The sequence below is a fragment of the Chelon labrosus genome (assembly GCF_963514085.1).
Source record: "Chelon labrosus genome assembly, chromosome: 17".
Classification (NCBI taxonomy): domain Eukaryota; kingdom Metazoa; phylum Chordata; class Actinopteri; order Mugiliformes; family Mugilidae; genus Chelon; species Chelon labrosus.
In genome coordinates this window covers 5,595,686-5,610,709 of record NC_140350.1, presented here as the reverse complement: position 1 = coordinate 5,610,709, position 15,024 = coordinate 5,595,686, and the positions used below count along the sequence as shown (strand labels likewise).

The 15,024-nt window shown below is 39.7% G+C and overlaps 2 protein-coding genes across 2 annotated transcripts; one reads left to right on the top strand and one right to left on the bottom strand.

The window, feature by feature from the left end:
• The first annotated feature begins 373 nt into the window (after positions 1-373).
• On the top strand, positions 374-4,457 carry cldn7b (claudin 7b). Its single transcript, XM_084564407.1, has 4 exons — positions 374-882; positions 2,849-3,013; positions 3,108-3,192; positions 3,422-4,457. The coding sequence occupies exons 1-4, from the start codon at positions 660-662 to the stop codon at positions 3,576-3,578; spliced, it is 630 nt and encodes a 209-aa protein (XP_084420533.1). The 5' UTR covers positions 374-659; the 3' UTR covers positions 3,579-4,457.
• A 3,262-nt stretch (positions 4,458-7,719) lies between these two features.
• On the bottom strand, positions 7,720-14,232 carry npm1a (nucleophosmin 1a). The gene is made up of 11 exons (XM_084564775.1): positions 14,077-14,232; positions 12,655-12,734; positions 11,774-11,893; positions 11,433-11,526; positions 11,172-11,287; positions 11,033-11,088; positions 9,941-9,998; positions 9,767-9,847; positions 9,551-9,655; positions 9,357-9,431; positions 7,720-8,790 (listed from the first exon to the last, which is right to left on the bottom strand). The coding sequence occupies exons 1-11, from the start codon at positions 14,123-14,125 to the stop codon at positions 8,740-8,742; spliced, it is 885 nt and encodes a 294-aa protein (XP_084420901.1). The 5' UTR covers positions 14,126-14,232; the 3' UTR covers positions 7,720-8,739.
• Between the last annotated feature and the right edge of the window lie 792 nt (positions 14,233-15,024).

Sequence of the window (15,024 nt, the reverse complement as noted above, 5' to 3'; positions counted from 1 at the left end):
ATCATTGCAAAATACTGACCAAGCAGTCTGTGTAGAATGATTATGACTAGTTCTGCTTCCTCAAAAATGAGAAATCGCTCTAAATCAAAAGTGTTGGTAATCACGCAGGTTGGTGGTGTTATCATTTTTGTTTTGTTTTACCGATTTCCCTACTCTAACATATGAGAAGCAGAAAGTTGTTGTGGTTTCTATCAATGTAAATACAAATATTTCCACCGCGTCTGACCCGCAGCAAATTATCTGTTACAGGAAGTACTGACATCATGAAACTTCACGCGTACGCCGCGACGGCAGATGAGTCGAAACTGCGTGCGCGTCCCCGCCCACCTGCCACAGAAACCGCCTAAAAAAGCTCGCTCCCGCTATCCCCTCCCCATTCAAGGTGCGGCAGAGGAACAGGTGCGCGAGAAGTCCCCCAGAGACTGCATAAATTCAAACGGAACCACTGTCGGCTTAGTTATCAGCAGAAAGCTAAGGAATACCTATAGCTATAGTTAATAAAAGAGGAACTAACTTTTGTAAAGCAAACTTTTTTTTAAAGACAAATCAGCTTGTAAGGTGAGTGGGGGATCCGTACCTTCACAGCAGGTGGACGTCGTCTTTTGTTGATTCGAAGTCAGCTCGTCGAAGAAGAAGAAGAAGAAGGACAAGAAATAGAAATGGCCAACTCGGGTCTTCAGATTTTGGGGTTCGCCCTGGCTCTTCTGGGCGTAATTGGATTGGTAGTTGGTACCATTTTGCCCCAGTGGAAGATGTCTGCTTATGTTGGGGACAACATCATCACAGCGGTGGCCATGTATGAAGGACTGTGGATGTCCTGTGCGTTCCAGAGCACAGGCCAGATCCAGTGCAAGGTGTACGACTCAATCCTGCAGCTCAACAGTAAGTGGCAGTTAATTTGTGTGCAGTTTAAGTAACTGTTATTTTGAACACAAGAGTATACATTTTTAAAAGCTTAATATTGGCATGTTGGCTTGAAAGTCCTTGAATGTTACCTTTAATTTTCTCGCCAAAAGGGTTAAACTCGGACCTATTATTTATTTTAACGCTACCTTTAATATCAATACTTGTCTTAAAGTCAATCTATATAATTTCGATGAATATAAATAAAGTATACAGTTATGTGTGGCCGGAAATTATGTAACACTACCATGGCATCTGTTAGAATACAAAAGCTTGTCCTTCGGCCATTTTTTACAGGTAGATTTGAGCCAACGTCTCTTAGATTCCTGTGACCTGGGCTAACCGGTTTTTATCAACTCCCATTTTGCCATCTCCAGTTTGAAGCACACTGTGTGGCCTCATACACTCTTTGCAGCTTAAGATAACTGTTTGAAATTCAAATGTTTGAAATTCTTACACTTTTGCCTCTCTATAGACGGGTGTGTGTGTGTTTAACTCCCACATCTAGGCAATGATTAGCCTTCAGCCATTGTCCAGTAAAGCTTCCTCCCCCTCCTCCCCGTCCTCCATGAGTGGAAATCTCCATAGTGTTGGACTTGCTTTACACAGCAGGTGTAGTTACAGGATAAACAACACCTGTATCAGCGACTGTTTAGTCAACAGATCCAAATACCAACCCCACAAACCCCCATTCCTTTCTATGGTTTGGGCCCAAAAATGCATTTAACTAACACTCTAAACAATACTGCTTTACACTTTTTCACTTCTTTACTGCAGAATAGTAGAGGAAGTTCAGCAAAATAATAAAATTGGTATAATAATAAAATTGTCATCCTTTATCAAGAAAAAAACAAATTGAGGAACCTGGGTCATCGGTCTAAAATCATATCGACCAAGGTGCTTTTACTCTTCTGTGTTTATGAGTCTTATCTGTTGTCATAAATCAGTGGCTAAATGGGTCAATGGTAGCATTGCCGTTCCAAATTCAACTCGCTGATCCAGCGCCCTCAAACGTAATCCGCCTGAATATCAAAATGAGGGAACCTTTCTGCACATAAGTTCCTTTTTGTGCGTTAATCTCGATTTACATCCACTAACGCGCACTTTACAGCCTTAGGTTACTCGCTGACTAGTTTGCCTAAAAGTTCAGGAGCCGGCTCTTATTTTCAGTTTTGAAAACTTTTTTTTTTGTGTGTTTGTTTTACTTATCAAAACTTGATCAAATATCTGTAGCACAATGGGCTTTATCGCCTCTTCAAACACGAACACGAACCAACTTCGATAAACACTGTGTGATTAAAGCTGTGGTTAGATACGGAGCAAGTGAATAAATAAATGCTCATTATTCAGAAATACCTCCTCAAAAAAAAAAAAAAGTCTGACAACTAGACTCGGGGGTGGTGCTTTTATTTTTAGCCGCATTTCTTCAGTCTGATTTTTCAGTCAGCCGTTTCAAACGATTAGATATCCACCTGTTGAAAAGCGGACTGAGAGTGCCTGGGATTGGGAGTGTCTTGTGCATAATGAAACCTGAAACCTGGTTAGACCTGTTTGAGGCTTGCATGCATGCACACCCACTCACTTACTCCCCCAACCCCCTCCAGAGTTTCTTTGGTCTTCCGGTTAGAGCCAGTTTCTGTAGAACGTTGTTACAGGGAGCGGCAGTGACACACAAGAGACAGAGGCCGCTCTGTTGCTCATGAACAGTTTTTATTGTTTTCTTTCCCCTCTGTATCCTAGCTTGTAAACATGTAAAAGCAACTCTGCAAAAATGAGTTCAATCTTTAATAGAAGTGAACTACTTTTTAGATGTTTCTGTCCTTTCGTTTTACGCCCTGTAAAGCCTGTACTTTCTTGCCACACCTTATTCGTATATTCCGACCGTTGATAAATAACACTTGTCACAATGACTGATAGATTAACCCTGTCCTTTTCTCTTATCCAGGTGCTCTCCAGGCAACTCGCGCCCTCATGATTGTCAGCATCATCGTAACGTTGGCTGGCCTGGGTGTAGCCTGCATGGGAATGAAGTGCACCAACTGTGGAGGAGATGACAAAGTGCGCAAAAGCCGCATTGCTATGACTGGTGGAATTATCATCTTGATTGGAGGTAAGAGGCCAATTAATCATATAATTTTTGTATTAGTAATAGTTTTCTCATTTTCATAACAGTTTAAGTGATGGTGGTGTTTACTCTCCCACAGCTTTGTGTTCCGTTGTTGCCTGCTCTTGGTACGCTCACGACATCATCCAGGCCTTCTACAACCCCTTCACCCCTGTCAACACCAAGTAAGTACAAGAGAACTGAAGCTCAAAACTATAAGCACTGTTTTTCTTGTCAGCAGAGGCAGAAAGCCAAGTGAAAATGTAAAAAAGTTTCTGCTACTTAAAGTGTGCAGGTTGTAGTGCTTTTGACATTGCATGAAATTTGCATTGTCAACCAGTACGGGGGTTATTAATATGCTTTTCCCTTGATAACATTTACTCTTTTGACTGACTGTACCATCTCTTTCTAAAGGTATGAGTTCGGTTCTGCCATCTTCATTGCCTGGGCTGGAGCGTTCCTGGCTGTAGTCGGAGGTGCCATGCTGGCAGCATCTTGCCCAAGAGGCAAACCATCACCAAAGTATCCCATCTCCAACAGACCCCCAAGCAGCACCAAGGAATACGTTTGAACAGGGCAGCATTCGGTTTGAGGCTGAAGGAACACTTTGACATTGTGCTAGTCCATCTCAGAGATTGAAACATTGGAGAGAAAAAAAAAATGTATCCCAGGAGATGATCAGTACCTGTGTATTTTTATTTTTTGTTTCTATGGGGATACCCAGTCATGTTACTGTAATATTATTTTAACAAACTCATTAAAGTTTTAAATAACAGTTGTTTACTTCTAAGAAAGACCTAACTGACCCTGCCATATCTATAACTGAAGCCAGTGCTTGCTTATGCAATGTATAATATTCTATCCACATAGCTGACACCTGTAAAGCACTAAGTTAAATTAAGGTGACGTTTCGTGTGTTTCAACATGGTACATGGTACATGGTACAGTCCATTCGAATGTACAGTGTGTTTTGGAGCATTATTTGAATGCACTGAATAGAACTAAGATATGGCAATGGGTAAGTCTTGAACCATTTTACAACTGTGTAGGCGGAACACTGAACAGTTAACTTCAGAAGCAGTTTGCTACCATTGTGTCCACGTATTCATGCCTTTATATATGATTTTTTTTGTGTTCTAAACAAACACAAAAAAAAATCATTCAGTAGCCCTGCAGAATTTTTTTCAGTTGCCAGAGTTAAACTGTAACTGCAAATGAAAATATACTGATTTCTTTAACTTGGATTGCCAATATTTTTTTTGCTAACAGACATATGTTGTGACCCGTTTGTTGGCTTGTTCTGTAATGGCTGTTTGTGTGAATGGGCCTGGCTTATACATGTTGTTTTTCTAGTCACAATAGCTGTTGCACTCATCAAATATTCAGTTTTTTTAAACTTTTTAAATTGTGATTTGTTTGTGTTGTACATAACATAAATGTGGAAAATCTACTGCGTCTGGCTTGTGGAAGTACTATGAATAAAAATGATTCACATCGCACCTTTTTCACACAAAGTACAGCTTAAAGTGCCTTATGAAGTGTAAAATAAACAGTATTTTAATGTTTAAACAGGGAAGTAAATAAGATAATCCTTTAAAGAGACTTTTATATTTTTCTTTAGGTAAGTGCAGGGCATTATAGAGAATCCTTTAGATTTAAGTCATGCTTTCTGTCCTTCAAGTGGTGCACAAATGTATCAGCAACATGTAGATAAATATAATTATGAAGCCTTTAATATACACTATATCCTGTTCACAGTTAGAGATGTTGCTGCACAAACATGACAGACTCAGGCTGCAGATTATTTTCATACTGAGCCTGGAATTGAAAATCACCAGCGCCACACTCCTCTCTCTCTCTCTGGCTAGAAGCCATCTTCCTTCAGGTGAAGGAGTACACACATCATAATGGCCAACAAAATGAAAGTTGCTTTGCTTTTATTGCCACCTTGTGGTGTATGCAGAACCCTACTTTGAGGCTGAATATCTGCACACACTATTTGCTATAAAAAAAATAATCTAAGCTGCCGTGGCTGTGCTTTCTGCATATATTTTAAGCAGTTACACTATATGTGAAAATAGCATTTTCACCTGAATTCCCTTTAATTCTCCTCTCTCTTTTTATAATGTCTCACCTCCCTTCACTTTGTCATGATGTCCTCTGAGCTTATGATTCTTGTAATTTATAAAAGCCTGCAGTGTCTTGCTCTAGTTCTCTTTTTTCATCTGTTCTCATTCTGCCTGCCATTCTCTGATCCTTTCTCTTTCCTCCCTGCAGGCCAAATCATAAAACTAACAATCATTTCACTTCCACAGTGAGTGGCCAAACCTTCTGACTCCAGCCTGCTCCTGTCCTATAAACTCACTGAGGGGAAATCTGACAGAATGACAATTATCTTCTACCTCAAGATTTCATATACACATTAATGTTCAATGAATATAGATCGTAAAACTCTTTCCCTCTTTGTCTGTGCTGGGGTTTTTTGGGGTAAAACATTTGCCACCCAGCAGAAATTCTGGCCACAACACAATGCTGGGTTCTAATCCTAATCAGCAGGATAAGGCTGTTTATAACCACGTCAGCTGATCACAATATACACCTCTGAGCTACTGAAATATGATAATGCTTCATAATGCTTTATCACCTTGACTGCATGCACTGCTCTGATTAAACTCATTTAATAGATTTTAAAAGAAAAATGAGCAAAGCAGGATTTATGTACCCAGATAGTTGTTGCATAGACGTGCACCTACACTGGTTCTTGAATGACTGTGATTCCTAAGCAAAAGACTTTGGTCTTCTTGCGCTAAAGTTGCTCACAAAGTACACACAGCACATATCACAAAGCATGGTTGCAATGGGAAACTATGCCGTCTTACAATAGCTGAACCTCTTGAGGCTACATCGTCACAAAATTGTTCAAATAAATGATTCATTCAAGAACGTTCATGTGAATGAAAAACACACAGGCTCACCCTGAATGTTGAGTCTGAAAACTTATTCGAGAGAACGAGAGCAAGGGGAGCTCGATGAAGCAAAATGCAACAGAGCCTGCTTACAAACATGGCTAAAAAAAAAAAAAAAATTCCATACAAGAGAACAAAAGTGGCCTCACCAGTGGCTAGAGTTAAAAAGACAACTCATGATTATTTCGTCAGATGACTTCCTAAGAAAAAATGCATTTGATCAAGGGTCACAAAATATGACCCTTGCTCTACTCAAGTAATTCTGCAGTAAACCGGCATCACTAAAGTCTCTGTGTAACATTCAGAAACGCAAAGTAGTAGCAGAGATCACAGTGGTGATTTCTTTTGGTGGCAAAGCACATCATGTGTATGCTGATAATTGTAATAGAATGTTATAGAGAGATGAGCACAACACCTGAAGAAACAGATGTGCCTACAGCAAAAGGGAGCCAGGGCTGACCCACGTAGTACGATCCAACAAGTTGATGATGGTTCTAATACACTGCCTGAGAAAAAAAAAAAAAAGGCAGACACTTGGATTTAACTAAGCAAATAGGTACAAGCCTCCTTTTGGATAACTGGTTGTGGAAAAGATGTTAGTCTGTTTGATAAGAGTCAAATCATTGGCATGCATCAAGAAAACATCTAGGGAGATTGCAGAAACTACTAAAATTGGGTTAAGAACTGTTCAACGTATCATTAAAAACTGGAAGGATAGTGGGGAACCATCGCATCAGGGGAAGAAGAGAGGCAGATGAAGTGATGCACCCATCATGCCTAGTGTCTACTGTACAAGCCTGTGGGGGCAGTGTTATGATCTGGGGTTGCTGCAGTTGCTCAGGTCTCGGTTCAGCAACATTATGTATCCAAAGAATGAGGTCAGCTGACTACCTTAATATACTGAATGACCAGGTTATTCCATCAATGGATTTTTTCTTCCCTGATGGCACGGGCATATTCCAAGATGACAATGCCAGGATTCATGGGGCTCAGATTGTGAAAGAGTGTTTCAGACATGGATTGGCCACCACAGAGTCCAGACCTTAACTCCCATCATCAATACAAGATCTTGGTGAAAAAATAATGCAACACTGGATGGAAATAAATGGTGACATTGCAGAAGTTTATCGTAATAATCCCACAGCGAGCTATAATCAAAGCTAAAGGCGGTCCAACAAACTTTTTTTTTTTTTTCGGTGAGGGAGTGTAGAAAGGCATCAGAACGCACAGTGCATCAGTCCGTTTTGTACGAGGCCATGTAGTCGCAGATTAGTTAGGGTGCCCATGCTGACCCCTGTCCACTAGTGAGAGATGAGGCACTGATCCATGGAGTACTCACCTCACAGCTTGCAGGACTTAAAAACTGCCAACATCTTGGTGCTGGATTCCACAGGAGTTGGTTACTTTGGCAGCAAAAAGGGGACCTGCACAGTATCATATTGTTATGGCAGGTCCCAAATATGACCTTTCGCTTCTTAAATGATTTGAAGGAATAACATTTTTATGCATACAGTTCAGGAGTGACAGTTGGTTTATTATTGAAAGCTGTTGACAAAATCTATGACTTCCTTTTGCCTTCTACCTCAAATTATTAGGAAATGGCTGCCAGCAGACACTGCAGTGCTGCAAACTCAACACATCTGTCACTGAAAATGTTTCATAGAAAACAAAAGTTTAAATGAGACAACATATGGCATTTACCGTCAGCTATTCTAACTGCAGAGAACTGAAACAATGACAAACAGATTCACATCTTTGTTTTTATTTAATCATTTTTGGGTAGTCCATTCAAACCCACAGCATATTTAAAGTCTTAAAAACTGACGAGATGTTTCTAGACAACATGGAATGCTCTTCTGCTTGAACAGGCCTTGTGCACCGACATTTACATTTTTAATACAGCTTGAACTACTCTAATGAGAATTTGCGGCTTCTCTAAAACTGAAAACAGATTGGAATTTTAAGAAACATTCACAAAACTCATTCGCAAATTCCTTCATGCGTGCGGTCACTCGCGACGTTCGTAACCTCAGGACTATCAGTAGTCATGGCAACACAAGGCAAACAGATCCCCCAATAGAGTTAAATGCGTCAGGTGCTTCACTTCAAGGTTAATGCAGCGTTTGCTTGACACCCAATGGTTGATTTTTGTTCTTTCCCGGACGGTAAAACACAAGAAAATCTTGAATTCTGAGAGATTACAAACAAAAAGTTTGGTGGGATTATGATATCTGTAATCTCACATTAGCATGAACATTCAAACAAAACACCACACAAGTTGTGTTTTCAAAAAAAAGTGCCAAGTGTATGTTCTTGATGGTACCAGGCAAATCTAGATCAGAATCATTATGGATGGCAAAAATGCGTTAGCAAAACTGGACTAATTGGAAATTGATCTGTAGTTAAAGTTTTATGTCTTAATTGTGGGTGTATACATTGTTTATATGGGACCAAATAAGATTTTACAGTTGAAGTAAAAAAAACAAATAAATCGGCTGCTGCTAACAAGCTAGCGAGAATTTTATTTACAGTGAGACCATTTTGTTAGGGTTTATTCAACAAACCAAATCATTTCTCTGCACTAATGAGGAGGTGATGCAGGGTTACCATCCATCACCACCTCTCCAGTCTCCTCACTGAGGAGAGCAGGCCGAGTTGGACTAGACTTAAGGGATTTCATGACAAGTATGAGGCACTGAGTTTGGGTTTGAGAGGTGCTATGGGCAAAAACAAGCCATAAAAAGAGATAAAACTACAGAGTCAGAGTTATTTAGAATCCTTCAGAGTCTGTCTCCACTTCCACAGCTCTGCAATCACCTAAAGAACAAAAAAAAAATAAAGAGGGAGCTGGCTGTTAATACTGCAGGATCAAAAACATTTCAAATGTATTATCAGAAAACATTAGCTTATAATCTTTTCAGTCCTTCCTGTGCGAGTTTCTGTTTCATTTTTTCCAAACAAACCTAGGTAGTCACTATTTGAAAACTATCGGACTCTGCTGCCCTCTAGTGGTAGTATCAAAGCCTAACAGCTTCATAGAAGTCAGGTTTATGTCTTATGCTTAGATTTATCATCTAGTCAGACTCCTGACACATCCGTTTTCAGTACAGCACATGCAACTTGAGGACACTTGAAAGCTGTTAAAAAACTTTAATAACACATCTCGTTTCAGTAGTTGTCAAATAAATTTCTGATAGGTGCCTACTGAGGCTTTAAAAGCATCATCAACTTTAGCAATAGCTGTATCTCTTCCAATTTGTTCAAGCTTTAAAACTTTTATTGCCAATAAATTGCCAAAACTAAGTAGATTACATGTCCCAAGATCATTTAAAATGGCAGCGAGTGTCTGATTAATGAGCAAAAGCTCTAAACGAGTACTGTACCTTGACGTCTGAGACTTTATGACCATGCTTCACAAAGTTCTCAAACTTGGGCTGGGCTTTGGGTAATGTTACTCCCTGCAAAAACAAAACGGCCATAATGAAAACTTCCATTTTTAAGTCATGTGATGCATTAATTCTTCAAAGGAAGAAGAAACAGTAATGACAAAAATTGATTTTAAGAGAAGGACACCAACCTTGTTCACTGCCTCCATCATCTTGGCTTTGATCTCAGGAAGCGTCAAGTTTCCTTTGGGTGTTGGTGGGGTTTTAGGTGACTTCTCACCCTTACCTTTAGGGGTCTTTTGCAAACAAAGCATTGATATTAGGAGCAGCAAAACTTTCAAATAGTAATGTGCTGCCTATATTTAATAATGGTTGTGCAGGGTAGGGTTCTGAAACCCAGTGTTTACCTGGTTTGTGGCTGGAGGGGTGGGTTTAGAACTCTTGCCATTCTGAGCAGGGGCCTTCTGTTTGGATGGCGTTGGTTTGGCCTGTAGCAAACGGGCAGATGTTAGTCACATAACATCTGTCACCTAAAATGTATATTCATTCAGGTCACATCACAGTGCACAATATTTGCTTGCCTTAGGAGGGGTTTTTTCTTCCTCGCTCTCCTCGTCCTCATCATCATCCTCATCATCACTGAAAGAAAGAGCTTCATTAATATGGTCATCTGTGTTCTTCCTACTGCTTTTTCTTTTTTTAAATGGCTTAAAATAAACATCCTTGTTATCTGTAATTATGCCAGAAGTATAACCAAAAAGCCGAGATTCAAATTGTTGCCTTAAGGGCTGAAACACCACTTCAGTGCCAGAGCAAAACACAGCTGTTGGGGTACAACTCAGATACACCAAGTCTCTTCAATAACTGCACACTCATTCCCAAACTAATGAAAGCATGTTGATCTTTTGGTTGCAGTGGAAAAATGTCACACTGGATTTCTGAAAATTAAATTGAATGCAGTAAATGGTGAATGGTATCAATCTTAAAATCTTTGACCGATTCTACTTGTACTCCACTGCTGCACAGAGAACTTCCTGATTTTCCAAACTACGCTGTAGGCCAAGGTCATGAGAGAATGTGCGTGCATGTGCTAAAAATAATTTCTAGTATTTAAAGAAAAAGCTTCGCCAGGGTCTGCTATACAATGTTAATACAACGGTGGCCCGCCAAGGTCTAATCTACTCCACCATGGTCTCATAACGAATCGGAAATATTTTTGCACACTGTGTTTGAGTTGTTTTTCCTATTGCTCCTGAAAGCATCTCTCCCTCCCCTCCCTGAAGCCATCTCCCCCCAGCTGATTTTTTAGACCATGGACATTTACATTTAAGGAAAGTTGGTCAAAACCGAAGGAAATGAATCCAGATGTGGCGCGAACTTTCTTAAATTTGTAAGCGCTACCTTGCAAAGTTAGATCAAAATTCTTAAAATATGTTTTATTTGCTGATACTTTATTTAATCTTACATACAGTTGTGCACAGAATGCCACGTCTCAACAGCTTATCTTTAGTATTCATGTACATGAACCGCACAGACTGCTGCTATTTGTTGCCAAATCCAATATCCGCGTTTATTACAGTAATTTAAAAACTGACTGATACAAAACGCTCAACTCTTAATTCTCAGCTCTTCCTCACTGCACTGTAGGTAAATGAGAAAAGTCTGACACTTACTCATCATCCTCCTCGTCATCTTCATCATCATCCTCTGTTTCCATTTTCATTTTTTTCTAAATGGGAGATTGAAAATAGGTTACGTTGATTTAATCTGTGTCACATTTCTGCTTCAAATTGAACAGGATATATAACAAACCTGAGCCTTGACGGATGGAGAGGAAGCAGGTCTTTTCTTTGATGTTTTGATGTCTTCCTCCTCCTCTTCTTCATCGTCATCATCCTCCTCATCAAAGGACTGGTCAGCTTCCATCACTTCAAGAACAATTTATAAATGTCAGTCAAGGCTCTAATGCAAGAACGGTCGTACTGAAATGTGAAAATGTGTAGGTGCTTTCCGAGGCTCAATCAGCAACTGAAAAGACAAAACTTTTTTTATTTTCTTTGGCTGAATACTCACTGACGAGGTGCTGTCCACTGATATGGATGGGGCCCTGCCCGGCCTTCAGGCGGAAAACGGCAGGAGGTGTGATGGTGAAACCACCGAGACACACCTGCAATGAAGACACTCACATTATCCAACCATCTCATCGCTGGTTGTTAATGTTATACAGAGCAGCATTTTGTAAAAAATGACAGACATGAATTATCTGAGCCAAAGAGCTGAGTGTCAATGAGTAACAATGCCAGACGGCAGTGTCAGAAAAAAAAAAAGCAGAATGAACAAATTCAGCCTTTGACTGTGTAAGAAACACTACAAACACTTTGTGTGTTTGCAAAGACACGAAGTAGTCTACTTACACATGGCAGTGTAGAGGGCTTAAGTGTAACTAGTGCTGCCTTGATTTTCTGACCCTCTGTGTCCTGTCCTTCCACCTCCACCATGTTAAGCTCATCCTTTGTGCTGGGGTCCACACAAGCCTAAAGGGACAAGAGAACAATTTACCATATTTCGACACTGACTTTAAAGGCGGTTTCACAGCTGACATTTCTGTTCAAATTAATCTGGCGCATTGGTGTGTTTGTTCCATTTGTTTAAGTTTGTGTAAAATCAGTCAAACTCAAGAGCAGATTGTGATAGATGAAAACAAAATAGGTGAACCTTTAGCTAGCTATCTCAGAGTTGGGTGGATATTAAACTGGGATTTCCAAACGCCAATACAGGCCAGCAGTGACAGACAGCAAAAGCAGCTGCATTCACCACCGCTACTACGGTTCAGGAGCAGGACGACTCCAGTTACATGCATCCAACAGCAGTGTTTGTGGACATCTGTTGCAGCTGAGCAGCTGTTTCCAGCAGCTGGACTACCTTCAGCGACCAAGGTATATTTTATATAAAACTAATATACTGTATTACAGTATCCAGTCCTTTAAACTTTGTATGGGTGATCGTTAATCCGGGAACCGGATCCTCCAAATGCTGAGTGAAGCACTATTTACGCATTTCCCATCACTTCAGTCAAGTATTTAGGTTCATCCATATACCTATCAAACACTGAGCAACGGTCATGAAATGTGGGGCGATTTCATTTCATGACTGTACTGCATGGTCCATAACTTGCTCCCATATATTTGTCCAACATTAAAAGAAGCTTATAGAGAGTAGGACCTGTTGCTAAGGTGCCAGTAGTATAAGGAATATAAAACAATATAAAATGACATATGTTCCTAATTGTACTCACCATCCTCAGATCTAGCTGATGCTCCAACTCGTCATCCTCAGGATTGAACGTCACCTCCTTTCCAGCTTCCAGCACGCAGCCTGTTGACAGGATTGGAATCAATAAATAAAAAAAAATATATACATGCAAGGTGATACCAGGATATGGACAATAATCTGAGTTTAAAGTGCTATATTTAAACTACGCACAAGAGGGAGACATACAGGTTACTGACACTATGGCTCCACATGGTACTGGCAGGAATTCCCCTCAAATGAGAGGGTGGGGGGTGTAAATGAAGTAGAAAACCCTGTCTAAAATGAAAGTTGAGAACCAAGCCAGATAAATGTATTATAATGTAGTATGTGTCTTCCATAGTTAATAATATCACATTCTAATGAACCCAGAATCAAAAGCATCATGCAGTGATTTAAAGTATGCTATAGATATTTGATCATATCCGTCATTAAATAGCTAGAACATATTCAAAACGCGTTATTCCTCATTTTAAATTGCCTGACTAAACACATCTTAAAGGACTGACACACTAAAGGAAACATTTTCACAGATCACATGTATGAAATGGCTTCTATTGTGTGAATCAATTCAAAATGTGTGGCTCACACACAGAGTCACATGTGTGGCTCACATTTCTTATGCGGCTCACATTTCTTATGCGAGTCAAATTGATCTATCCGCTTTTTTTTGCATTATGACATCCCAGCCATGTTTAACTCGACTTCAGTAATTGGTGAAATTACACTGGGTGATGGGACGCAGGAATACGCATGATCTAAGGGTGATGGAAAAATGTATAAATATACAATGTGGTTTAAAATACACTCACGTTACAGCACGTGCATATTTTAGATCGCGCCACCAAAATTAATTAAATAATAATAAAAAAATAAAAATAAAAAAAAAAATCCTAAATCTAAGACAAAGCTAAGTCAGGACTGGACGTGTGCGTGGTGCACATGTGTTTGAAGCCACGTTGAGGTGAACGTTAGCAGCCAGCTGAAAACAGTCACCTCAAACTTAAACCTCAAATCTGTCAGTTCTTCGGAATATGGTGTGAATTAAACCACGCCACAGTCTCAGTCTATAGTTGAAAGAAAATGACTTAAATATCATGGCTGTTCTTAAAACACGGGCGCCGCCATGTTGATAGTCAAACACGTGTATGGCAGAGTGCTCTGAAACTGCGCAGCTCACCAGGACTCTTTAATGCTCCTTTCTGGAACAACGTTACTACAAAGAATAACGACAGACAATGTATTTTAAATGCCCTTTACCTTCAATTATCTGCAAAGCAGAGGGCATTACCTTCCATTACAGAGGGCCACATGCAGCTGAGCAGCCGAATGTAATGATTCTCTTGCTCTGACACCAGCAAAGAGGGAACGAACGCGCTTAACACATGAAATGAAAAAGTTATCTCACCGTAAAGAAAGGTTTGCGGTGCCATTGGTTCCTCGTTTAAACCGTTCATTTTGGAGAGAAAGTCGCTGACAACCTGCTGTTTGCCTGCGGTGGAAGAAGAACTAAGACTGACCCACTAACTAACTAACGTGCTACTTCGCCTCTTCTCTTCTTCTACGGTGGGTAGGAAAGCAAAAAGGAAAGACCGCCACCTACAGGAATGCGGCGTGTGTAACACTTCGGAACTCATTTAAGGAACTCAGTTTTACACAGAATTTTGTTTATATAGAGGGCCACAACTTTTCTATAGATTATACCCGCATGGGGTAGACACAGTGGTACGAATGAGACGGGGTTTAACTAGTAAATATCCCCATGAAACTTACTTACTGAAATTATTTACATTAAGACAATTCTTTTTTGAACTTTGAATCTCATGTTGCAGGGAACTTTACCCACTACAAAACTGTAGGGTAATTTATACTCAATATCAAAAATAATCTGAATAGAAACCTTTGCATTGCAATGACTCGGATTGCTGGGAGTTTTATGTTTTGTTTTATTTCTTTATTTTATGGTATTCATTTATTTTTAAAAAAAAAGCAAATTGTGTATTTTCTGGTTAGATATATATTAACATTTTCAGGCTCAGAATTGTTCTTTCATCTGTAGGAGTACCGACGGGATTGGATATCTCCTTTTGATCAAGATGAATAAATAATCAAATGTTGCCATATTTGATATATGTGAGTGATACATGGATATAGAAAGGAAAACCTTTTGAAGAGTTTTGTGATACTGCGCATATTTTTTGAATCAGTAGTCAGGAATTACTGGTAAAAATAGTTTGCATACAATACAAAATACAATTAAGTGTGTACTTTGACGGTAGTCCATCCAATAATCTGAAAAAAGGCATGTTATGGAAGCAATATGGCCCAATATCTCAAAGTTAACCAGTGCTAGACA